This window comes from Pristiophorus japonicus, chromosome 2, assembly GCF_044704955.1.
Source record: "Pristiophorus japonicus isolate sPriJap1 chromosome 2, sPriJap1.hap1, whole genome shotgun sequence".
Classification (NCBI taxonomy): domain Eukaryota; kingdom Metazoa; phylum Chordata; class Chondrichthyes; family Pristiophoridae; genus Pristiophorus; species Pristiophorus japonicus.
Window position 1 is genome coordinate 366,226,452 of NC_091978.1, and position 25,322 is coordinate 366,251,773.

The 25,322-nt window shown below is 48.8% G+C and overlaps 1 protein-coding gene across 2 annotated transcripts in view; it reads right to left on the reverse strand.

Annotated features, from left to right (window-relative positions):
* Positions 1-454: 454 nt before the first annotated feature.
* Positions 455-25,322, reverse strand: part of LOC139235027 (netrin receptor UNC5C-like) — a 502,551-nt gene continuing 477,683 nt past the window's right edge. For both annotated transcript variants that reach the window (XM_070866133.1, XM_070866124.1), the window contains 2 exons: positions 18,294-18,472; positions 455-1,854 (listed from right to left, as the gene is read on the reverse strand). In XM_070866133.1, coding sequence (XP_070722234.1) covers positions 1,689-1,854; positions 18,294-18,472 — 345 coding nt within the window. In that variant the 3' untranslated portion in view covers positions 455-1,688. The remainder of the gene's footprint in view (positions 1,855-18,293; positions 18,473-25,322) is intronic.

The following is a 25,322-nucleotide window of genomic DNA, read 5'->3' on the forward strand; positions in this document are numbered from 1 at the left end:
AGTTTGGAAACTCCTGGACTAATTTGGAAACTCTTGGAGTAGTTTGGAAACTCTTGGACTAGTTTGGAATCTCCTGGACTAGTTTGGAAACTCCTGGACTAGTTTGGAAACTCTTGGACTAGTTTGGAAACTCCTGGACTAATTTGGAAACTCTTGGAGTAGTTTGGAAACTCCTGGACTAGTCCGGAAACCTAGTTCTGGAATCTCCTGGACTAGTTTGGAAACTCCCGGACTAGTTTGGAAACTCTTGGACTAGTTTGGAATCTCCTGGACTAGTTTGGAAACTCCTGGACTAGTTTGGAAACTCTTGGACTAGTTTGGAAACTCCTGGACTAATTTGGAAACTCTTGGAGTAGTTTGGAAACTCTTGGAGTAATTTTGAATCTCCTGGACTAGTTTGGAAACTCCTGGAGTAGTTTGGAAACTCATGAACTCGTTTGGAGACTCCTGGACTCGTTTGGAAACTCCTGGACTAGTTTGGAATCTCTTGGAGCAGTTTGGAATCTCCTGGACTAGTTTGGAGACTCCTGGACTAGTTTGGAATCTCTTGGAGTAGTTTGGAAACTCTTGGAGTAGTTTGGAAACTCCTGGACTAGTTTGGAATCTCCTGGACTAGTTTGGAAACTCCTGGACTAGTTTCGAAACTCCTGGACTAGTTTGGAAACTCCTGGAGTAGTTTGGAAACTCCTGGACTAGTTTTGAAACTCCTGGACTAGTCCGGAAACCTAGTTCTGGAATCTCCTGGACTAGTTTGGAAACTCCCGGACTAGTTTGGAAACTCTTGGACTAGTTCTGGAAACTCCTGGACTAGTTTGGAAACTCCTGGACTAGTTTGGAATCTCTTGGACTAATTTGGAAACTCCCAGACTAGTTTGGAAACTCCCGGACTAGTTTGGAATCTCTTGGACTAGTTTCGATCGCCTTGATGGGTGGGAGAGGAATTTCTCAGATTTTTGTTTTCTCCCAAATTTTCCCTGGGTTTTTCCAATCTGTTTTTTTTTGCCTCTCCCAGGAGATCACAGGGTTTTGGGTGGTGGTGTGGGGAGTGTGTATGTTGTGATACACAAGGTATCGCAATTGTGTGGGACAGGCTCGATGGGACTAGGTGGGTCTTTTCTTGTCTGCCAATGTTCGTATGTTCGTGCCTGTGTACAAAAAGAAAATGCATTTCCTCAATGAAATCCGGCTCCCCTTCCCGGCACTGTCACAATAGAGACGGGGAGGGTGGGGGGAGGGGAGGGAGCGGGAGCGGGGGAGAGGGCCTGGGACGCACTCCTGACATTGGCGTTGACCCCCCCACTACACCGTAGACACACGGTTAGCAAATTCCGGCTCTCGTCGGGGACGACGGCGTAAAATCGCAGAAACCGGGGACGGTGAAGAAAGTTTATCCATACATTTGGATGCATAATTCCGTTTCCTAGGAAACCATTTAAGACGACTGTACCAAAGCTGCGGACAGCCAATGCTAAGAAAGAACAGCAGTAGGTCGGTGGGCAGACGTTCGTCGGGCTGCAGCACGATGCTTGAGAAACCTTTTTTTGCGATAATGTACATGGTTCTGGGAGGGCGTTTTTCAAGGAGAGCGCAGGAGCGATCCGAATGGCTGAGACGCGATTTACCCTCCGCTCGGTGCTCTTTGTTCCCGCTCCATAAAACACGCGCTCGCGCACGAGCCGCCTCCCAAGTCAGCGCTTCATCTCCGTTGCCAGGGAGACGACGGTCTCGTGCCTTCCCATTTCCTCCAGGGCCGCCGCCAGGGAGCTCAGGTTCCCTTCCGGAAAGTTACGGGCTTCCCACAGGTCCAGGATGACGCCAGTCGGGCTGGATTTGGTGGCAAAGTAGTTCAGGTAGCTGAGCAGAAAACGGGAAACAAAGACAAACAATGAATAAAAAGTACAAATTTAGCGAATCCGCGTGCTGTCTGGGGGGGCTAGAGAAGCTGGGATTGTTCTCCTTGATCAGCAAGGCCAATGGAATCTTGGCCTTTATTGCAAAGGGGATGGAGTATAAAAGCAGGGAAATCTTGCTACAGTTATACAGGGTATTGGAGAGGCCACACCTGGAACACTGCGTGCAGTTTTGGCTTCCATATTTACGAAAGGAGATACTTGCTTTGGAGGCAGTTCAGAGAAGGTTCACCAGGTTGATTCCGGGGATGAGGGGGTTGACTTATGAGGAAAGGTTGAGTAGGATGGGCCTCTACTCATTGGAGTTCAGAAGAATGAGAGGTGATCTTATCGAAATGTATAAGATTATGAGGGGGCTTGACAAGGTAGCTGCAGAGAGGATGTTTCCCTTGATGGGGCAGACTAGAACTAGAGGGCATAATCTAAGAATAAGGGGTCGCCCATTTAAAACTGCGATGAGGAGGAATTTCTTCTGTGGGGGTTGTAAATCTGTGGAATTCGCTGCCTCACAGAGCTGTGGAAGCTGGGACATTGAATATATTTAAGACAGAGATAGACAGTTTCTTAAACGATGAGGGAATAAGGGGTTATGGGGAGCGGGTGGGGAAGTGGAGCTGAGTCCATGATCGGATCAGCCATGATCGTATTGAATGGCGGAGCAGGCGCGAGGGGCTGTTTGGCCTACTCCTGCTCCTATTTCTTATGTTCTTATGAAGCAGAAAAGGTTAAGGCGAGATTTAACACAGGCGTTCAAACTTTGGAGGGGTTTTGATAGAGTAGATGGGGATTGTTTCCACTGGCTAACCAGAGGTTGCAGATTTAAAATAATTGGCAAAAACGTCAATGGGAGCGGGGGGTGGCGGGGGGGAGAGATGGGTGAGAAGAATTTTTTTACGCAGCAAGTTTTGATCTGGAATGCGCTGCCTGAAAGGGCGGTGAGAGCGGACCAAAATTCTCTGGACTCTGGGGAGGTACCAGCGGATTGGAGAGCAGCTAATGTAACGCCTCTGTTTAAAAAAGGGGGCAGACAAAAGTCAGGTAATTTGGCTGGTTAATTTAACATCTGTATTGGGGAAAATGCTTGAAGCTATCATTAAGGAAGAAATAGCGGGACATCTAGATAGGAATAGTGCAATCAAGCAGACGCAACATGGATTCATGAAGGGGAAATCATGTTTAACTAATTTACTGGAATTCTTTGAGGATATAACGAGCATGGTGGATAGAGGTGTACCGATGGATGTGGTGTATTTAGATTTCCAAAAGGCATTCGATAAGATGCCACACAAAAGGTTACTGCAGAAGATAAAGTTGCGTAGAGTCAGAGGAAATGTATTAGCATGGATCGAGAATTGGCTGGCTAACAAAAAGCAGAGAGTCGGGATAAATGGGTCCTTTTCGGGTTGGAAATCGGTGGTTCGTGGTGTGCCACAGGGATCGGTGCTGGGACCACAACTGTTTACAATATACATAGATGACCTGGAAGAGGGGACAGAGTGTAGTGTAACAAAATTTGCAGATGACACAAAGATTAGTGGGAAAGTGGGTTGTGTAGAGGACACAGAGAGGCTGCAAAGAGATTTAGATAGGTTAAGCCAATGGGCTAAGGTTTGGCAGATGGAATACAATGTCGGAAAATGTGAGGTCATTCACCTTGGAAAAAAAAACAGTAAAAGGGAATATTATTTGAATGGGGAGAAATTACAACATGCTGCGGTGCAGAGGGACCTGGGGGTCCTTGTGCATGAATCCCAAAAAGTTAGTTTGCAGGTGCAGCAGGTAATCAGGAAGGCGAATGCAATGTTGGCCTTCATTGCGAGAGGGATGGAGTACAAAAGCAGGGAGGTCTTGCTGCAACTGTATAGGTATTGGTAAGGCCGCACCTGCGTGCAGTTTTGGTCACCTTACTTAAGGAAGGATATACTGGCTTTGGAGCGGGTACAGAGACGATTCACTAGGCTGATTCCGGAGATGAGGGGGTTACCTTATGATGATAGATTGAGTAGACTGGGTCTTTACTCCTTGGAGTTCAGAAGGATGAGGGGTGATCTTATAGAAACATTTAAAATAATGAAAGGGATAGACAAGATAGAGGCAGAGAGGTTGTTTCCACTGGTCGGGGAGACTAGAACTAGGGGGCACAGCCTCAAAATACGGGGGAGCCAATTTAAAACCGAGTTGAGAAGGAATTTCTTCTCCCAGAGGGTTGTGAATCTGTGGAATTCTCTGCCCAAGGAAGCAGCTGAGGCTAGCTCATTGAACGTATTCAAATCACAGATAGATAAGATTTTTAACCAATAAGGGAATTAAGGGTTATGGGGAGCGGGCGGGTAAGTGGAGCTGAGTCCACGGCCGGATCAGCCATGATCTTGTTGAGTGGCGGAGCAGGCTCGAGGGGCTAGATGGCCTACTCCTGTTCCTAATTCTTATGTTCAATAGGAACATTCCAAAGGCCATTGTATAAATACTTAAACAAGGAAGAATTTTCAGGGCTATGGGGAAAGAGGAGGAGGTGGGGCAGGGGGGCCGGGGGGCAGTGGGATTTATTGGATCGCTCTTTCACAGAGCCGGCACAGACACGATGGGCCGAATGGCCTCCTTCAGTGCTGACTCGTTCTATAAGAAGTGGGACTATTTACTACAGCATGAAAAATGCCATCAATTGTGGCAGCTTTATGCAAAATAAGACAATTCAGCTCCGGTCACATCCTCAAGCACGGTATAAACAATCAATTATGTTGTGTTGTTGTGCAGAACGTAGCAACCAATCTGCGCACAGCAAGCTCTCACAAACAGCTGATCAATTACTTTACAGCTCGTCTGTTTAGAATCTCCTGGCTGCCCTCTTGCCCTCCAGCTTCCGTAAACTTGAGCTCGTCCAAAACTCCTCTAGACTTGACTATTCCAACGCACTCCTGGCTGGACTCCCACATTCTACCCTACCCTACGTAAACTAGAGGTGATCCAAAACTCGGCTGCCCCGTGTCCTAACTCGCACCAAGTCCTACTCACCCAGCACCCCCTGCGCTCGCTGACCGACATTGGCTCCCGGGCCAGCAATGTCTCGATTTTAAAATTCTCATCCTCGTGTTCAAAAACTCTCGAAGACCTCGCACCCCCGCCCCCCCCCCCCGCCCCAATCTCTGTAACATCCTCCAGCCCCACAGTGTCCAAGATCTCTTCTCTCCTCCAATTCTGGGCTCATGCACATCCCTGATTATAATCGCTACACCATTGGTGGCCGTGTCTTCAGCTGCCTAAGGCCCCAAGGTCTGGAACTCCCTGCCTAAACATCTCTACCTCTCTCTCCTCCTTTAAGACGCTCATTCGCTCCTACCTCTTTGACCAACCTTTGGTCACCTGTCCCTTATGGCCCAGAAATCCCAGCCTCCCGCTTCTGTACGGAGTGTGTACAGAGTGTGTGCGGAGTGTGTACAGAGTGTGTACGGAGTGTGTACAGGGTGTGTACGGAGTGTGTACGGAGTGTGTACAGGGTGTGTACAGGGTGTGTACAGGGTGTGTACGGTGTGTGTACAGGGTGTGTACGGAGTGTGTACGGGGTGTGTACGGAGTGTGTACGGGGTGTGTACGGAGTGTGTACGGAGTGTGTACGGGGTGTGTACAGGGTGTGTACGGTGTGTGTACGGAGTGTGTACGGAGTGTGTACGGAGTGTGTACAGGGTGTGTACAGGGTGTGTACGGTGTGTGTACAGGGTGTGTACGGCGTGTGTACGGAGTGTGTACAGGGTGTGTACAGGGTGTGTACGGAGTATGTACGGGGTGTGTACAGGGTGTGTACAGGGTGTGTACAGGGTGTGTACGGAGTATGTACGGGGTGTGTACGGAGTGTGTACGGCGTGTGTACGGCGTGTGTACGGAGTATGTACGGGGTGTGTACGGAGTGTGTACGGGGTGTGTACGGAGTGTGTACGGGGTGTGTACGGGGTGTGTACGGAGTGTGTACGGGGTGTGTACTGGGTGTGTACGGAGTGTGTACGGGGTGTGTACGGAGTGTGTATGGGGTGTGTACGGAGTGTGTACGGGGTGTGTACTGGGTGTGTACGGAGTGTGTACGGGGTGTGTACGGAGTGTGTATGGGGTGTGTACGGAGTGTGTACGGGGTGTGTACGGAGTGTGTACGGAGTGCGTACGGAGTGTGTACAGAGTGTGTACGGGGTGTGTACGGGGTGTGTACGGACCCGGGAAGGCATCGCAAAAGCCAGTTTACAGCGCACAATGCACATGCGCTGAAAACCGGCTTTTCCGATCGATCGAGCTGGAGCTGGACAGATCCTCCGCATCTCGGGAGCCAGGACATTTGCATGGGCAAGATTGCAGGATTTACCCATATCTTGCCCAGCAAATGTCCTTAAAACTCTTGCACCTGATAAAAGCAGGTGCATAGCCTACTGTTACAAGCGTAAGAGTTTTAAAACACTTAAAACATAAAAAATAAAATTTAAAAAAACGCATTTTATTATTAAAAACCCTGTCCACTACATTCAATTTATTTTAAACCATAATTAAAAAAAACTTTTTAAAAACTCGGAAAAATGTTCTTCCTCTAAGATATTTATTAACTTTAATTTCAATTAATTTTAATTACGTGAGGTGTGTTTTTTATTTTTTATTTGGTGTAATTATGTTTGTTTTTTCTTCTCATTAATAGCGATGAGGACTGGTAGATACAGAGTTTCCCGCTGCTATTAATGGATAAAGCTGTGGAATACTGTACCTGGCTGGCTGAGCCGTCACACATGCTGGAGAACGGGAACACGTTTTGCAGCGCGGGAAGAGAAGGCCTCCCCACCGGAGATCCCACGCTCCTCCGGGACCACCAGGTAAATGCGGAAAAGTTCTCCGGTCGGAGGCAATTGCCTGCGGGGAAGCCTCCGATCGGAATTCCAGCCCCGTTATCTCCTTATATGGCTCGGTGACAAATTTTGTCTGATAACGTTCCCGTGAAGCGCCTTGGGACGTTTTACTACGTCAAAGGCGCTATATAAATGCAAGATGCTGTTGTTGTTTAGATGGAACTCGTGGCTCATCCAACATGGACGCCAGTCAAGCTATCGGACAACTAATGGATAAACCTGTTCAAAAGGAGAGCTTAAATAAATGAGGAAATTTACGATGAACCTGTATGAAACACTGGTTCGGCCTCAACTGGAGTATTGTGTCCAATTCTGGGCACTGCACTTTGAGAAGGATGTGAAGGCCTTAGAGAGGATACGGAGGAGATTTACGAGAATGGTTCCAGGGATGAGGGACTTCAGTGACGTGGATAGACTGGAGGAAAAGCTGGGGTTGTTCTCCTTGGAGCAGAGAAGGCCGAGAGGAGATTTGATCGAGGTGTTCAAAATCATGAGGGGTCTGGACAGAGTAGAGAGAGGGAAACTGCTCCCATTGGCGGAAGGGTGGGGAACCAGAGGACACAGGTTTTAGGCGATTGGCAGAAGAACCAAAGGCGACACGAGGGAAAACTTTTTTACGCAGCGAGTGGTTAGGATCTGGAATGCACGGCCTGAGAGGGTGGTGGAGGCAGACTCGATCGCGGCTTTCAAAAGGGGAACTGGATATGTAGCTGAAGGAAAATATGAATTTGCAGGGCTACGGGAAAAGGGCGGGGGGGGAGTGGGACTAGCTGAGGTGCTCTGGCAGAGAGCCGGCATGGGCTCGACGGGCCAAATGGCCTCCTCCCATGCTGTAACCGTTCTCTGATTCTGTGGGAAATCTGTTCTGCGTTCTCGTGCTCTCTGCAGATGTCTGACAGCACAGGCCCTTCACATCCGATGGTACAATCCTGCCATCCTGTGGTCGCCTCCTGTTATTACAGCAGAAAAAACCCAGATGGGCCCCCCCCCAAGTACCATTTGACAGCTTTTTAATCGCATAGGATCCCGGGAAGCTGCGAGGGAGAAGGGCTTCCTTCCCCTTGGTGCCGTTGTTAAATTAATTTTCGGTTAAGAGATTGAGGGGGAGAAATTCCCCAGCGCAATGAATGGGGGGGGCAGTAAGCGGATCGGGGACAGGACTTCCTGCGCCCGGCACAGAGGTCCCGTCCCGGCCGCGAAATTGCAGTTACCGCCCCTCGCAGGATGTGGAGCGCAATCTCGCGCGCTCCGCTCCCTCTTCGGGCGGTTTCCCGGGGCGCGATCGGCAGCGTTACGTAGATGTTCCGCGTAGCCCGGCACCCCAAAACGCACGGATGGCAGCCTCCGGACCACGCCGGGGGGGGGGGGGATTGGGGTGGAAGAACTCGTCGGGCCGACCGGTGACTCGGGGTCAAACCGCCAAGATGGCGGCGCGGGGCGCACCCCCGACCTCCCCTTTAACTTCCGCCCCCGTGAGCGGATGTCGACCCGTGACGCTGACGCCGGCGCTGAGGGGGGTCGCCGCGCACGCCGATGACGTCATCGCTGGGCGCGCGCGGCGCTACCGCGGCGACGCCTCCGCCAACTCCCGTGGTAGCGCTCCCCAGAGGTGGAAAGTGGTCTGTGCCACGTTAGCGCCCCCTCCCCGCCCCCACCCCCGGAGGCACTAACAGACATCGCAGTAGGGGGCAATTTCCCGACCCTGGCGATTTCACCCAAGAGGAGTGAGAATTCCCGCCTCTTCAGTCAGGCCGATGAGAACACTACACTCCCCAGGGAGTGATTCCAGGATCGCCAACTCTGGCTAGCCGTATCCCTGGAGGTTTCCTCACAAGACCTCCAAGCAACCCGTCCAGTCAACCAACTCCCAATATTTTGAATTATAACCGAAAGCCTTTAAGGAAAAGGAGAAAAACTCACGATCCTTTCTCACACCCCGTCTGTTTGCCGGGTTTTGCCCGCAGCAGTGTGTGGAGATCAATCTCTGACTCCCGGAGACCCCTGGGCGATCCGCGAGGGTTGGCCACCCCTAGCGTGATTGCCAGTCATCGAGGGACTCAGGCGGTTTGTCGAGAGGGTAACGGATTGGGCGGGGCAGGGGCAGGGGCGGGGAGGACGGTCGATTGGAAGGCCGTAAACACACCGAGGGGTTTATAAACCGCTCGCGATTGAAGTGCTCCCTCCTTCGTGGCGTCACTACTCCTGGTGTAACCTGTGCGTCTCCCTGAGGATATGGTCCTGCTCGCTAGGCCCGAGTCGGGACCCCCACTGAATCTGTGGGTGGATTGTCCGCAGAGCTGGGCCAGGATTCACGGCTCCTGCACCGTCAATCCCCCAGTGCTGTTTGCTGTTGCTTCTGACAGCGCCACGATTCGCCCAACACCGCTGGGTGAGTGGGTGAGTGAGTGAGTGAGTGAGTAAGTGAGTGAGTGAGTGAGTGAGTGAGTGAGTGAGTGAGTAAGTGAGTGAGTGAGTGAGTGTGTGTGTCTGAGAGTGTGTGAGATGTGTGTGAGTGAGTGAATGTGTGTGTGTGTGTGTCTGAGAGTGTCTGAGAGTGTGTGAGATGTGTGTGAGTTCATGAGTGTGCGGTGTGAGTGAATGTGTGTGTGTGTCTGTGTCTGAGAGTGTGTGTGAGTGTGTTGGCATGCAGGTACAGCAGGCGGTTACGAAAGCAAATGGCATGTTGGCCTTCATAGCGAGGGGATTTGAGTACAGGGGCAGGGAGGTGTTGCTACAGTTGTACAGGGCCTTGGTGAGGCCACACCTGGAGTATTGTGATCAGTTTTGGTCTCCTAACTTGAGGAAGGACATTCTTGCTATTGAGGGAGTGCAGCGAAGGGTCACCAGACTGATTCCCGGGATGTCGGGACTGACATATCAAAAAAGACTGGATCAACTGGGCTTGTATTCACTGGAGTTCAGAAGAATGAGAGGGGATCTCATAGAAACGTTTAAAATTCTGATGGGTTTGGACAGGTTAGATGCAGGAAGAATGTTCCCGATGTTGGGGAAGTCCAGAACCAGGGGTCACAGTCTAAGGATAAGGGGTAAGTCATTTAGGACCGAGATGAGGAGAAACTTCTTCACTAGAGAGTGGTGAACCTGTGGAATTCCCTACCGCAGAAAGTTGTTGAGGCCAATTCACTAAATATATTCAAAAAGGAATTAGATGTAGTCCTTACTACTAGGGGGATCAAGGGGTATGGCGAGAAAGCAGGAATGGGGTACTGAAGTTGCATGTTCAGCCATGAACTCATTGAATGGTGATGCAGGCTAGAAGGGCCGAATGGCCTACTCCTGCACCTATTTTCCGTGTCTATGTCTATGTCTGAGAGTGTGTGTGTGTGTCTGAGACTGTGTCTGAGAGTGTCTGAGAGTGTGTGAGGTATGTGTGAGGTGTGTGTGAGATATGTGTGAGTGAGTGTGTGAGAGTGTGTGAGTGTGTCTGAGAGTGTGAGTGTGTCTGAGACTGAGTGTGAGTGTGTGTGAGTGCATCTGAGAGTGTGTGAGAGTGTGTGAGTGTGTCTGAGAGTGTGTGTGTGTCTGAGACTGTGTCTGAGAGTGTGTGTGAGTGTGTGTGTGAGGTGTGTGAGTGTGTTTGAGAGTGTGTGTGTGTCTGAGACTGTGTCTGAGGGTGTGTGAGAGTGTGTGAGTGTGTGTATCTGAGACTGTGTGTGAGAGTGAGTGTGAGTGTTTCTGAGACTGAGTGTGAGTGTGTGTGAGTGCATCTGAGAGTGTGTGAGAGTGTGTGAGTGTGTCTGAGAGTGTGTGTGTGTCTGAGACTGTGTCTGAGAGTGTGTGTGAGAGTGTGTGAGTGTGTCTGAGAGTGTGTGTGTGTCTGAGACTGTGTCTGAGAGTGTGTGTGAGAGTGTGTGAGTGTGTCTGAGAGTGTGTGTGTGTCTGAGACTGTGTCTGAGAGTGTGTGTGTGTCTGAGACTGAGTGAGAGTGTGTGTGAGTGTGTCTGAGAGTGTGTGAGCTGTGTGTGAGTGAGTGTATGAGTGTGTGTGTGAGGTGTGTGAGTGTATGTGTGAGGTGTGTGAGTGTGTGTGTGAGGTGTGTGAGTGTGTTTGAGAGTGTGTGTGTGTCTGAGACTGTGTCTGAGGGTGTGTGAGAGTGTGTGAGTGTGTGTATCTGAGACTGTGTGTGAGAGTGAGTGTGAGTGTTTCTGAGACTGAGTGTGAGTGTGTGTGAGTGTGTCTGAGACTGTGTGAGAGTGTGTGTGAGACTGAGTGTGTGTGTGTCTGAGACTGAGTGAGAGTGTGTGTGTGTGTCCGAGACTGTGTGTGAGAGTGTGTGTGAGTGTGTGAGACTGAGTGTGAGTGTTTCTGAGACTGAGTGTGAGTGTGTGAGACTGAGTGTGAGTGTGTGTGTGAGTGTGTGAGACTGAGTGTGAGTGTTTCTGAGACTGAGTGTGAGTGTGTGAGACTGAGTGTGAGTGTATGTGTGAGTGTGTGAGACTGAGTGTGAGTGTTTCTGAGACTGAGTGTGAGTGTGTGTGAGTGTGTCTGAGACTGTGTGAGACTGAGTGTGAGTGTGTGAGACTGAGCGTGAGTGTGTCTGAGACTGAGTGTGAGTGTGTGTGTGAGTGTGTGAGACTGTGTGTGAGTGTTTCTGAGACTGAGTGTGACTGAGTGTGAGTGTGTGTGAGACTGAGTGTGAGTGTTTCTGAGACTGTGTGTGAGTGAGTGTGAGTGTGTGTGAGTGTTTCTGAGACTGAGTGTGAGTGTGTGAGACTGAGTGTGAGTGTGTCTGAGACTGTGTGTGAGACTGAGTGTGAGTGTGTGTGAGTGTTTCTGAGACTGTGTGTGAGACTGAGTGTGAGTGTGTGAGACTGAGTGTGAGAGTGTGTGAGACTGTGTGTGAGTGAGTGTGAGTGTGTGAGAGTGAGTGTGAGTGTGTCTGAGACTGAGTGTGAGTGTGTGAGACTGAGTGTGAGTGTTTCTGAGACTGAGTGTGAGTGTTTCTGAGACTGAGTGTGAGTGTGTGAGACTGAGTGTGAGTGTTTCTGAGACTGAGTGTGAGTGTTTCTGAGACTGAGTGTGAGTGTGTGAGACATAGAAACATAGAAACATAGAAACATAGAAAATAGGTGCAGGAGCAGGCCATTCAGCCCTTCTAGCCTGCACCGCCATTCAATGAGTTCATGGCTGAACATGAAACTTCAGTACCCCCTTCCTGCTTTCTCGCCATAACCCTTGATCCCCCGAGTAGTAAGGACTTCATCTAACTCCCTTTTGAATATATTTAGTGAATTGGCCTCAACTACTTTCTGTGGTAGAGAATTCCACAGGTTCACCACTCTCTGGGTGAAGAAGTTTCTCCTCATCTCGGTCCTAAATGGCTTACCCCTTATCCTCAGACTGTGACCCCTGGTTCTGGACTTCCCCAACATTGGGAACATTCTTCCTGCATCTAACCTGTCTAAACCCGTCAGAATTTTAAACGTTTCTATGAGGTCCCCTCTCATTCTTCTGAACTCCAGTGAATACAAGCCCAATTGATCCAATCTTTCTTGATAGGTCAGTCCCGCCATCCCGGGAATCAGTCTGGTGAACCTTCGCTGCACTCCCTCAATAGCAAGAATGTCCTTCCTCAAGTTAGGAGACCAAAACTGTACACAATACTCCAGGTGTGGCCTCACCAAGGCCCTGTACAACTGTAGCAACACCTCCCTGCCCCTGTATTCAAATCCCCTCGCTATGAAGGCCAACATGCCATTTGCTTTCTTAACCGCCTGCTGTACCTGCATGCCAACCTTCAATGACTGATGTACCATGACACCCAGGTCTCGTTGCACCTTCCCTTTTCCTAATCTGTCACCATTCAGATAATAGTCTGCCTCTCTGTTTTTACCACCAAAGTGGATAACCTCACATTTATCCACATTATACTTGTGTGTGAGTGAGTGTGAGTGTGTGAGAGTGAGTGTGAGTGTGTCTGAGACTGGGTGTGAGTGTTTCTGAGACTGAGTGTGAGTGTTTCTGAGACTGAGTGTGAGAGTGTGTGAGACTGAGTGTGAGTGTGTGAGACTGAGTGTGAGTGTGTCTGAGACTGAGTGTGAGTGTGTGAGACTGAGTGTGAGTGTTTCTGAGACTGAGTGTTTGAGTGTGTGAGTGTGTGAGACTGTGTGTGAGTGAGTGTGAGTGTGTGAGTGAGTGTGAGTGTGTGCGACTGAGTGAGAGTGTGTGAGTGAGTGTGAGTGTGTGAGTGAGTGTGAGTGTGTGTGAGTGTTGGAAGTGCTGAAGAGCATGGATTGGTGACCTACCCTTTTGTGAAGGTTCAGCTTTGTTAGTTCCAGACAATCAAGGTCCCGAGGCTTCTGGTAAACTGGCTTCACGGGGCTGAAGTCTAGAACAACTGCTTGGTTTAATGGACTGAGTGGTGGGAATGGACCCAAGGCCTTTAACCCCTTCCACAACTCGATATTTTAACGGGCTAACAAACGAAGATGAGTATGTGGGTCTGCCGATAGCTGTTTATTTAAAATTCTCATCCTCGTGTTCAAATCCCTCCATGGTTTCGCGCCTGCCCAACCTCAGTAACCTCTACGACCCATTGAGATCTCTGCGCACATCCAATTCTGCCCTCACGCATCCCCAACTATAATCGCTCCACCATTGGTGGCCGTGTCGTCAGGTGCCTGGGCCCTAAACTCTAATTCCCTCTCGATACCTCTCTGTCTCTCTCTCTCCTCCTTTAAGACGCTACTTAAAATCTACCTCTTTGATCAAGCTTTAGCATTTGGCTATAACCTTTGTCAGGACGATCCCTCTCACAGCGACACTCTGGATCAATAAGTAATTCTTCCGTAATATCTAAGTAGGTCACTTTAATTTTAAAATGTTTGAACCTTCATTAGTCACCTCTACATGTAACTATGAGATGATTCCAATGTTGTGAAATCAAGTTGGATATTTATTTTTAAATCAAACAAAGAAAGACTTGCATTTATATAGCGCCTTTCACGACCACCTTAAAGCGCTTTACAGCCAATGAAGTATTTTTTGAAGTGTAGTCACTGTTGTAATGTGGGAAACGCGGCAGCCAATTTGTGCACAGCAAGTTCCCACCAACAGCAATGTGATAATGACCAGATAATCTGTTTTTGTTATGTTGATTGAGGGATAAATATTGGCCCCAGGACACCGGGGATAACTCTCTTGCTCTTCTTCGAAATAGCACCATGGGATCTTTTACATCCACCTTAGAGGGCAGACGGGGCCTCGGTTTAACGTCTCATCCAAAAAAACAGCACCTCCTACAGTGCGGCACTCCCTCGGCACTGCACTGGGAGCGTCAGCCTGGATTTTTGTGCTGAAGTCTCTGTAGTGGGACTTGAACCCACGACCTTCCGACTCAGAGGCGAGGGTGCTGCCCACTGAGCCACGGCTGACACTCACCAAGGACCCGGCAGGACTTTTATATCACCCTCGTGCCTCAAGTCTCACTCAACACCACATTCCGTGTATCCCGCAGGATCACTGGGCTCCCCAGGTGAGGTGACCGATGTAAGGCTGTCGTTGTGAATGGGCCGCTCGTTATAGAATCTGCCCGATTAAAATCACAGCAAGCTGAAAATGAGAGAATCAGAGGACAGCACAGAAGGAGGCCATTCGGCCCATCGTGCCTCTGTGAAAGAGCGATCCGATTGGTCCCTCCCCCCCCTGCTCTTTCCCCACAGCCCTGCACATTTCTCCTATTTTTAAGTATTTATCCCAGTTCTCCTTTGGAAAGTTACTATTGAATCTGCTCCCACCGCCCTTTGAGGCAGCGCGATCCCGATCACAACAACTCACAGCGTAAACAAAAATTCCTCTTTATCTGACCTCTGTTCTTTTGCCGATGACTTTAAATCTGCGACCTCTGGTTACCGACCCTGCTGGCACTGGGAACAGTTGTTCCTGGTTTACTCCGTCTAAACCATTCATGATTTTGAACATCTCTACTACATCTCCACTTAGCCTTCTCTGATTCAAGAAATCAATCCCAGCTTCTCCAGTCTCTCCACATACGCCCCTCATCCCTGCTACTACTCTGATACCCTTCAGTGCCCTCTTCAAGGCCTTGGCATCTTCCCCGGCCCCCAAATCCTAAACTTTCATTAGTCCTACACAGCTAGAACGCTCTTGGCTCCACATCGCCCAAGGAGTGTTTGGCTTCCTATCAACCTCTCGCAAGAGCTGCAGACAGACAGGCAGACAGGCAGACTGACAGACAGACAGGCAGACTGAAAGACAGACAGACAGAGTGGCAGACAGTGAGATAGGCAGACAGACAGTCAGACAGAGAGACAGGCAGACAGGCAGAGAGACAAACAGAGAGAGTGATAGACAGAGTGGCTGAGAGACAGGCAGACAGACAGACAGGCTGACAGAGACAGACAGAGAGACAGACATAGCATGGAATGTGGAAAGGTTGAGTAGATTGGGCCTCTGCTCATTGGAATTCAGAAGAATGAGAGGTGATCTTATCGAAACGTATAAGATTATGAGGAGGCTTGACAAGGTGGATGCAGAGAGGATGTTTCCACTGATAGGGGAGACTAGAACTAGAGGGCACGATCTTAGAATAAGGGGCCACCCATTTAAAACTGAGATGAGGAGGAATTTCTTCTCTGAGGATTATAAATCTGTGGAATTTGCTGTCTCAGAGAGCTGTGGAAGTTGGGACATTGAATAAATTTAAGACAGAAATAGACAGTTTCTTAACCGATAAGTGATTAAGGGGTTATGGGGAGCGGGCAGGGAAGTGGACCTGAGTCCAAGATCGGATCAGCCATGATCGTATTAAATGACGGAGCAGGCTCAAGGGGCCGTACGGCCTACTCCTGCTCCTATTTCTTATGTTCTTATGTAATAGCAGGCAAAGAGACAGACAGGCAAACAAGACAGGTAGACAGATAGGCGAACAGACAGGGCGACAGATAGGCAGGTAGACAGACAGATAGACAGACAGAGAGCAAGACAGACCGAGAGGCAGACAGACAGAAAATCCCAAAGGGAACTTGGTGCCACAGACAAGTTATAACCATCCCACTACCTGTATCTGCAAAACTTCGAGCCTCCTCAGAGTCACGATGCTCAGTCTACAGAGACACAACCTGGGGCACTGGCAACTGATAAAACCATGGATTTAAAACAGCTTTCTGAGGTTTTACGACACTCAACACCAGACATTACAGAGTGTCAGCTGTGGCTCAGTGGGCAGCACCCCCTCGCCTCTGAGTCAGGTGGTGATGGATGTGCTGCTCCCGAGACTTGAGCACAAAATCCAGGCTGACACAACAGTGCAGTGCTGTGGGACGAGACGTTAAACCGAGGCCCCGTCTGCTCTCTCAGGTGGATGTAAAAGGTCCCGCGGGACTTTTTCGAAGAAGACTTATCCCCGGTTTCCTGGCCAACATTTACCGAGTCATTAATCCCAATGCTGTTTGTGGGAGCTTGCTGTGCACAAGTTGGCTGCTCGGTTTCCGACATTACAACAGTTCCAGCACTTCAGGAATAATTAATTGGTTGCAAAGCACTTTGGGATGTCCTGTAAGTTGTGAAAGGCGGTGAATCCATGTACGTCTGTTGTTTTCATTCATCACCTTCATTGACGTAATCGTTCTTGTTGAAAGTTACTTCCATAAGTAAAACTGTCAGTGTAATGTATGCATCCGTGAGTATGCTCACAGGTTTGTAGAGCTGTCGCAATCCCCTCTGTGCCTTTCAGTTCTGCGCGGAGGGGTTTCCTGTACGGGCTGCTCCTGCACACTCTCCACCTTGCCATCCTCGTCTGCCGTCCGGACATGCCATGGCGCACCATCTTGCCGTCCGGAGAAGGCGGGGGTCCCCAATGGAGTGCACTCTACGCGGGAGTCCTCCCTCTATTTATTGGGGACTTGGTCTGGAGGGTGGTGCACGGAGCAGTCCCGTGCAATAAATTTTTAAGTCGGTTCACGGGCTCCCAGGCCGCCTGTAGTTTCTACGGTCTGGAGGAGTCCGTGTTCCATGTTTTTATCGAATGCGCGAGATTGCAGCCCCTGTTCCAGTATTTGAAGGGGCTGCTCCTCAAATTCTGGTTGCACTTCAGTCCCACACTCCTGATCTTTGGGCACCCTGTGCGGAGGGGAGCGGGCAGGTCCGAGGGCCTCCTCGTAGGACTGCTCCTGGGCACGGCCAAGGAGAGTCTGCCTCTCTTCCGCAGTTACATCCGAGCCAGGGTGTCCCTGGAGATGGAGCACGCAGTGTCCACCGGTGTGCGCGCGGCCTTCCGCGAGAGGTGGGCATCGGAGGGGCTGGAGTGCATCAGCACCCCGGGCAACCAAATTTTAATTTGATTTAAGTTACTGTCTAAAATTTAATTTGTTTAATTGTGTTGGTGTTAGTGTCCTCCCCCCTTTAATCAGGGGGCACTTGTATTAATGTTATTAACTAAAATAGTTGTAGAGCTGTTGAATTGTGAGTGACTTAGCCAGTCATGTGATGTTCACCAAACTCAGTGGGCCTGAAATTCCGATCGGAGACTTCCCGCGGGCAATTGCCTTCGACCTGAAACATTTCCACGAATTTACCTGGTGGTCCGGGAGGAGCGTGGGATTCCGGCGGGGAGGCCTTCTCTTCCCGCGCTGCGGAGTGCGCCCCCGTCCTCCAGGGTTCCCACGGAGACGGTGCAGTCACATGTGACTGCTCAGCCAATCAAGTACAGTATTCCATAGCTTTCTCATTAATAGCAATGGGAACTCCGTATCTACCAGTTCTCACTGCTATTAATGAGGGGAAAAAACCCCAAAACACACTAAACACATATAATAAAAAATAAAAAACACACCTCACATAATTAAAATTAATTGAAATTAAAGTTAATAAATGTCTTAGAATTTTTTTTTTTAATTTTTAAAAAAGTTTTTAAAATCATGCTTTAAAATAAACTTACCACAGTGGGCAGGGTTTTTTTTAACAATAAAATGTGTTTTTAACATTTTATTTTAATATGTTTTTGTGTGCTTTAAGACTCTTACACCTGTAACAGTAGGCTATGCCGCAAGAGTTTTGAGAACATTTGCTGGGCAAGATATGGGTAAGTCCCGCAATCGTGCCCTTGCAAATGTCCTCGCTCCCGCGATGCGTTGGATCGGTCGAGCTCCAGCTTGACCGATCGGAAAAGCCGCTTTTCCGCGCATGGCATTGTGCGCTGTAAACCGGCTTTTGCGTTGCCTTCCTGGTTCCGTACACACTCTGTACACACACTCCGTACACACTCTGTACACACTCCATACGGACCCAGGTAGGCCGGGATTTCTGGGCCAATGAAATCCCAGACAGTTGGGTCTTGGTTGTCCATGATGAGGTATGCAGTTGTGAGCCTGGTGGATGAACTAGTAATGTGTCGTGTGGTTGTTAAACCTTTGTAAACAACCCAACTAGTTCTCAATAGCAATGTGATGCTATGAACTCGTAAGCAAAGATCCCATGAAGCAAATGCATTACAGTCACCATCAAACGCATCTGCATCGAATCCCCTTACCTGTCCAAGTTGAGTTTATGTGCCAGCAGCCTCCAGTCGTTGCCCCTGTTGTTTGGAGCATCCAGGCTGGTGCAGATCTTCTGCCTGATGGAGAACGGGATTCGAAAAGCATTGGGGCCCATCAAGGTCGTGGCATCGGCGTCCGGCTCCACGGGCACAACGTCCATCGGCCGCAGGTCCTGGGGATGCACAACGAGAACCCGTCAGGGCTCAGCAATTCCCAGCTCACCTCCTCCAGCCCCACAACCCTCCGAGATCTCTGCGCCCCTCCAATTACACCCTCTTGCGCACCCTCCCCCCCGATTTCCATCGCTCCGCCATCGGCGGCCTGCCTTCAGCTACCTGGGCCCCAAGCTCTGGAATTCCCTCCCTGACAGCTATCCGAAGAAGTCTCAAGGGTGGAGGAACTGCCAAGGTATGGGGTGAGTTACGGGGATGGGTTCATATTCTGGAGTTTCACTTGATTGTTGGGGAGGAGTTGGGGGATGGAGAGAAATATTTGCTAAACCTTTGAGCGATAAGGGAGTGAAGGGTTATGGGGAGCGGGCGAGGAAGTGGAGCTCAGTCCATGATCAGATCAGCTATGATCCTATTAAATGGCGGAGCAGGCTCGAGGGGCCATATGACAGGGATGACAGGACTGATTATGAAGAAAGACTGGATTGACTAGGCTTATATTCAATGGAATTTAGAAGAATGAGAGGGGATCTCATAGCAACATATAAAATTCTGACGGGATCGGACAGGTTAGATGCAGGAAGAATGTTCCTGATGTTGAGGAAGTCCAGAACCAGGGGTCACAGTTTAAGGATAAGGAGTAAGCCATTTAGGACCAAGATGAGGAGAAACTTCTTCACTCAGAGAATTGTGAACCTGTGGAATTCTCTACCACAGAAAGTTGTTGAGGCCAGTTCGTTAGATATATTCAAAGGGGAGTTAGATGTGGCCCTTACGGCTAAAGGGATCAAGGGGTATGGAGAGAAAGCAGGAATGGGGTACTGAGGTTGCATGATCAGCCATGATCATATTGAATGGTGGTGTAGACTCGAAGGGCCGAATGGCCTATTCCTATGCCTATTTCTTCTGTTCTGTTCTAAACCTCTCCGCTTCTCTCTCCTCCCTCAAGCTGCAAGCTACGATCTCTTTGACCGAGCTTTTGATCACCTGTCCCAATAACTCTTTGAGTGGCTCGGTGTCAAATTGTGTCTGATAATTGCTCCTGTGAAGTGGGACGTTTTACCAGGTTAAAGGTGCTATAGAAATGTAAGTGTAAGTATAAGTCTGCTGTGCACAGGAAATCTTACAAATAATACCCGAGAAATTAAGGAATACGTGAAGCAAACTCAACAATGGAGCAGACACAATTAAAGAGCCATTGTCACCTTAATAGAGTGAGGGGGGCGGGGGAGGAGGGGGGACTGGTGGGTAAGGACTGTGGATTGATAGGTTCAACATCGAGATAGAAGCATCCTGCCTGTTAATTTTTATCAATTCAAAATAACTTAGCGGCCGATGAAATTCGCGTCGGCTTGACATCACCGTGACTCACTAAGCAAGGGGCAATGGGCCTTTAATTTAAGTCTTATTGCCCCATGGCAACAGGCAAGGGAAGGGCTAGCACTGGTCAGCGGTACATGGCTTGGCAGAGCTTTTTAACCATCTACAAACAGATGGGGTCGTGCAGAGGTCAAAGTCAGCTTCAATGCAAGCTCCTGGAGAGAGTGTGTTTTTGGGGGAGTGCGGGCAGTGGTTGACATCAGTCAAACATATTCAAACAGTGTCTATAATTGATGAGTTCAAATAAAAAAATAATTTCCTCTGCCTTTGATCTGAGTTTAACGATGTCCTATTAATCTTTTGTTAAGCCAACAGTTGGGACTGGAATTCAGCTTGGCAACCTGTCAAGGGCATCTCCACAACATTAAAGGCTGGGGATCATGTAACGAATACCGATTCCAAAATGAAATCTGCATTGTGACAGACACAAGTCAGGAGTGTGATGGAATAATCTCCACTTGCCTGGATGAGCGCAGCTCCAACAACACTCAAGAAGCTCGACACCATCCAGGACAAAGCAGCCGTTTGATCGACACCCCATCCACCACCTTCAACATTCACTCCCTCCACCACCGGCACACCGTGGCTGCAGTGTGCACCATCTACAAGATGCACTGCAGCAACTCGCCAAGGCTTCTTCGGCAGCACCTCCCAAACCCGCGACCTCTACCACCTAGAAGGTCAAGAGCAGCAGGTGCATGGGAACACCACCACCTCCACGTTCCCCTCCCAGTCACATATACCACCCTGACTTGGAAATTTATCGGCCGTTCCTTCATCGTCGCTGGGTCAAAATCCTGGAACTCCCTCCCTAACAGCACTGTGAGAGCACCTTCACCACACGGACTGCAGCGGTTCAAGAAGGCGGCTCACCACCACCTTCTCGAGGGGCAATTAGGGATGGGCAATAAACAGTGATGGCCCTATTCCCGTGAATGACATTAAAAATTATGATTAGCCCCTTTGGAGATTCTCCCAATCTAAAGGAATGAGTCCTTGATTGGTGCAGTGCCAAGCAATTGGGTGCCCTTGACTGACCTACTCAGCGCAAGACTCTTACTGACTCTCTAACTGGGAGCCCTTGCCATAGTGGCATCAGCACTTCTACTGCGACCTCATCGGAACATTGGAACAGGAGGAGGTCATTCAGCCCTCAAGCTCGTTCCGCCAGTCAATGAGATCAAGGCTGATCTGCGACCTAACTCCACATACCTGCCTTTTGCCCCATATCCCTCAATACCTTTGGTTAACAGAAATCTATCAATCTCAGATTTAAAATGAACAATTGACCCCAGCATCAATTGCCGTTTGCGGAAGAGAGTTCTAAACTTCTACCACCCTTAAGGGGAGGCTGGACAAGTACATGAGGGAGAAGGGAATAGAGGGTTATGCTGATAGGTTTAGATGAGGAAAGACGGGAGGAGGCTCGAGTGGAGCATAAACGCCGGCATGGGCTGGTTGGGCCGAAGACCTGTTTCTGTGCCGTATATCCGATGCAATCCTTTGTGTGTTTCCTAACCTCATTCCTGAAAGGTCTGGCTCTAATTTTTAGACTATGCCTCTAGTCCTAGAATCCCCAACCAGCAGGAATAGTCTCTCTCTATCTACCCTGTCTGTTCCCCTTAATATCCTGAAAACTTCGATCAAATTACCCCTTAGCCTTCTAAATTCCATGAACACAACCCTAGTTTGTGTAACCTCGCCTCGTAACTTAACCCCTGGAGTCCGGTATCATTCTGGTAAACCCACTCTGTACTCCCTCCAAGGCCAATATATCAGGGCATAGTGCCCCCCCCCCCCCCCCGTATGCCCCTGGGTGCGGAAATGACGTGGGTAGAATGCCAGATCCCCATCTCTCTGCTGTCAGCTTCACATGGTGGGTGGGGCAGGGGCAAGGGTCGTGTGGGGGTGGAGGGGGGGGAGAATTAAGCTCATGGCTGAGAGGCAGTGCGAGGCCTCACCACCCTCCCCGCCCCTACCCGCCGCCACCCCATATTCCTGCTGCTACCATGGTTACCTGCCTGATTGGGGAAGGGGTACTGGAGAGAAGCCTTGGCCTACTTGATAGGGGGCCGAGTCCACAACTGAACTAGGAGCATCAAAACAACAACAACTTGTATTTATATAGTGCCTTTAATGTAGTGAACTGTCCCAAGGTGCTTCACAGGAGTATTAGGAGATTTAAAAAAATTTGACACCAAGCCACATAAGGAGAAATTAGGGCGGGTGACCAAAAGCTCGGTCAAAGAGGTAGGTTTTAAGGAGCGCCTTGAAGGAGGAAAGAGAGGTAGAGAGGCGGAGAGATTTAGACAGGGAGTTCCAGAGCTTGGGGCCTCGGCAACAGAAGGCACGGCCACCGATGGTTGATTATAATCAGGGATGCTCAAGGGAGCAGAATTAGAGGAGCACAGATATCTCGGAGCGTTGTGGGGCTGGAGGAGATTACAGAGATAGGGAGGGGCGAGGCCATGGGGGGATTTGAAAATAAGGATGAGAATTTTGAAATCGAGGCGTTGCTTAACCGGGAGCCAATGTAGGTCAGCGAGCACAGGGGGTGATGGGTGAGCGGGACTTGGTGCGAGTTAGGACACGGGGCAGCCGAGTTTTGGATCATCATCTATATATCTTATCTATCTGTCTGTCTGTCTGTCTGTCTGTCTGTCTGTCTGTCTGTCTATCTATCTATCTATCTATCTATCTATCTATCTATCTATCTATCTATCTATCTATCTATCTATCTATCTATTTAGATATTTATCTTCTTTCTCCTTCCTTCCTTCCATTCATTTGCACACCAGTTGTCTGGGGCTCTCTGAGGCGAATTGTCAATTAGTGATACATATTGGCCAGTTTTCTGCTGTAGGCTGGCATCGGCTGGTAACTATTAATTGGCTGGCACATCCCAAATGTGTTTTACATCAGACCTCTTTCAAGCAAACTCTAGCCCCTCAGTCCTGGATCACATTTAATTAGAGATCCCAGAATTGAAAGGACAACATGGTAACACAGCGCACCAGACAGTTTCATGGCAAGTGAGAGAGATACCATTCATTAACCCCCTGAACGTGTTTCCTATAACACTGGGCAACTGGACAGGGTCAGTTTGCACACGGATATCATAGAATCATCGAAATTTAACGATGCAGAAGGAGGCCATTCGGCCCATCGTGTCCGTGCTCGTTGAAAAAGAGCTACCCGGCCTAATCCCACCTTCCATCTTGGTCCGTAGCCCTGTAGGTTACAGCGCTTCAAGTGCACATCCAAGTACTTTTTAAGGGTTTCTGCCTCTACCACCCTTTCAGGCAGTGAGTTCCAGACCCCCACCACCCTCTGGGTGAAGACATTTCCCCTCAAATCCCCTTTAAAAGCCCTACCAATTACTTTAAATCTATGCCCCCCTGGTTGTTGACCCTTCTGCTAAAGGAAATAGGTCCATCCTATCCGCTCTATCAATCCCCTCATAATTCTATGCAACTCAATCAGGTCTTCCCTCAGCCTCCTCTGTTACAAAGAAAACAACCCCAGCCTATCCAATCTTTCCTCAGAGCTAAAATTCTCCAGTCCTGGCAACATCCTCGTAAATCTCTTTTGTACCCTTTCTGGTGCAATCACATCTTTCCTGTAATGTCGTGACCAGAACAAACCTAGAACATAAGAACATAAGAAATAGGAGCAGGAATAGGCTATACGGCCCCTCGAGCCTGCTCCACCATTTAATACGATCATGGATTCAGCTCTATTTCCCTGCCCGTTTCCCATAACCCCTTATTCCCTTATCGCTTAAGAAACTGTCTAGCTCTGTCTTAAATTTATTAAATGTCCCAGCTTCCACAGCTCTCTGAGGCAGCGAATTCCACAGATTTATAACCCTCTGAGAGAAGAAATTCCTCCTCATCTCAGTTTTAAATGGGCAACCTCTTATTCTAAGATTATGCCCCCTAGTTCTAGTCTCCCCCATCAGTGGAAACATCCTCTCTGCATCCACCTTGTCAAGCCCCCTCATAATCTTATACGTTTCGATAAGATCACCTCTCATTCTTCTGAATTCCAATGAGTAGAGGCCCAACCTACTCAACCTTTCCTTATAAATCAACCCCCTCATCTCCAGAATCAACCTAGTGAACCTTCTCTGAACTGCCTCCAAAGCAAGTATATCCTTTTGTAAATATGGAAACCAAAACTGTACGCAGCATTCCAGGTGTGGCCTCACCAATACCCTGTATAACTGTAGCAAGACTTCCCTGCTTTTATACTCCATCCCCTTTGCAATAAAGGCCAAGATTCCATTGGCCTTCCTGATCACTTGCTGTGCCTGCATATTAACCATTTGTGTTTCATACACAAGCACCCCCAGGTCGCGCTGTACTATAGCACTTTGCAATTTTTCTCCATTTAAAGTGCATGACCTCACACTTTCCAACATTATACTTCATTTGCCAAATTTTTGCTCACTCACTTAGCCTGTCTATGTCCTTTTGCAGATTTTTGTGGCCTCCTCACACATTGCTTTTCCTCCCATCTTTGTATTGTCAGCAAACTTGGCTACGTTACACTCGGTCCCTTCTTCCAAGTCGTTAATATAGATTGTAAATAGTTGGGGTCCCAGCACTGATCCCTGCGGCACCCCACTAGTTACTGGTTGCCAACCAGAGAATGAACCATTTATCATGACTCTCTGTTCTCTGTTAGTTAGCCAATCCTCTATCCATGCTAATATATTACCCCCAACCCTGCGAACTTTTATCTTGTGCAGTAACCTTTTATGTGACACCTTGTCAAATTCCTTCTGGAAGTCCAAATACACTACATCCACTGGTTCCCCTTTTAGTTGTTAGTTACATCCTCAAAGAATTCCAGCAAATTTGTCAAACATGACTTCCCCTTCATAAATCCATGCTGATTCTGCCTGACCGAATTATGCTTTTCAAATGTCCTGCTACTACTTCTTTAATAATGGACTCCAAATCTTCCCAACCACAGATGTTAGGCTAACTGGTCCATAGTTGCCTGCTTTTTGTCTGCCTCCTTTTCTAAATAGGGGTGTTACATTTTCTGGGACCGCTCCAGAATCCAGGGAATTTTGGTAAATTACAATCAATGCAACTACTATCCCTGCCGCTACTTCTCTTAAGACCCTAAGATGCAAGCCATCAGGTCCAGGAGATTTATCCACCTTTAGTCCCATTATTTTACTGAGTATCACCTCATTTGTGATTGTGATTGTGATTGTGTTAAGTTCCTCCCTGCTATAGCCTCTTGACTATCAACTGTTGGGATATTGTTAGTGTCCTCTACCGTAAAGACTGATACAAAACATTTGTTCAGACTTTCTGCCATCTCCATGTTCCCCATTACTAATTCCCCAGTCTCGTCCTCTAAGGCACCGACTCTAGCCATTCTTTTCCTTTTTATATATCTATAGAAATTCATGCTATCTGTTTTTATATTTCGTGCTAGTTTACTTTCATAGTC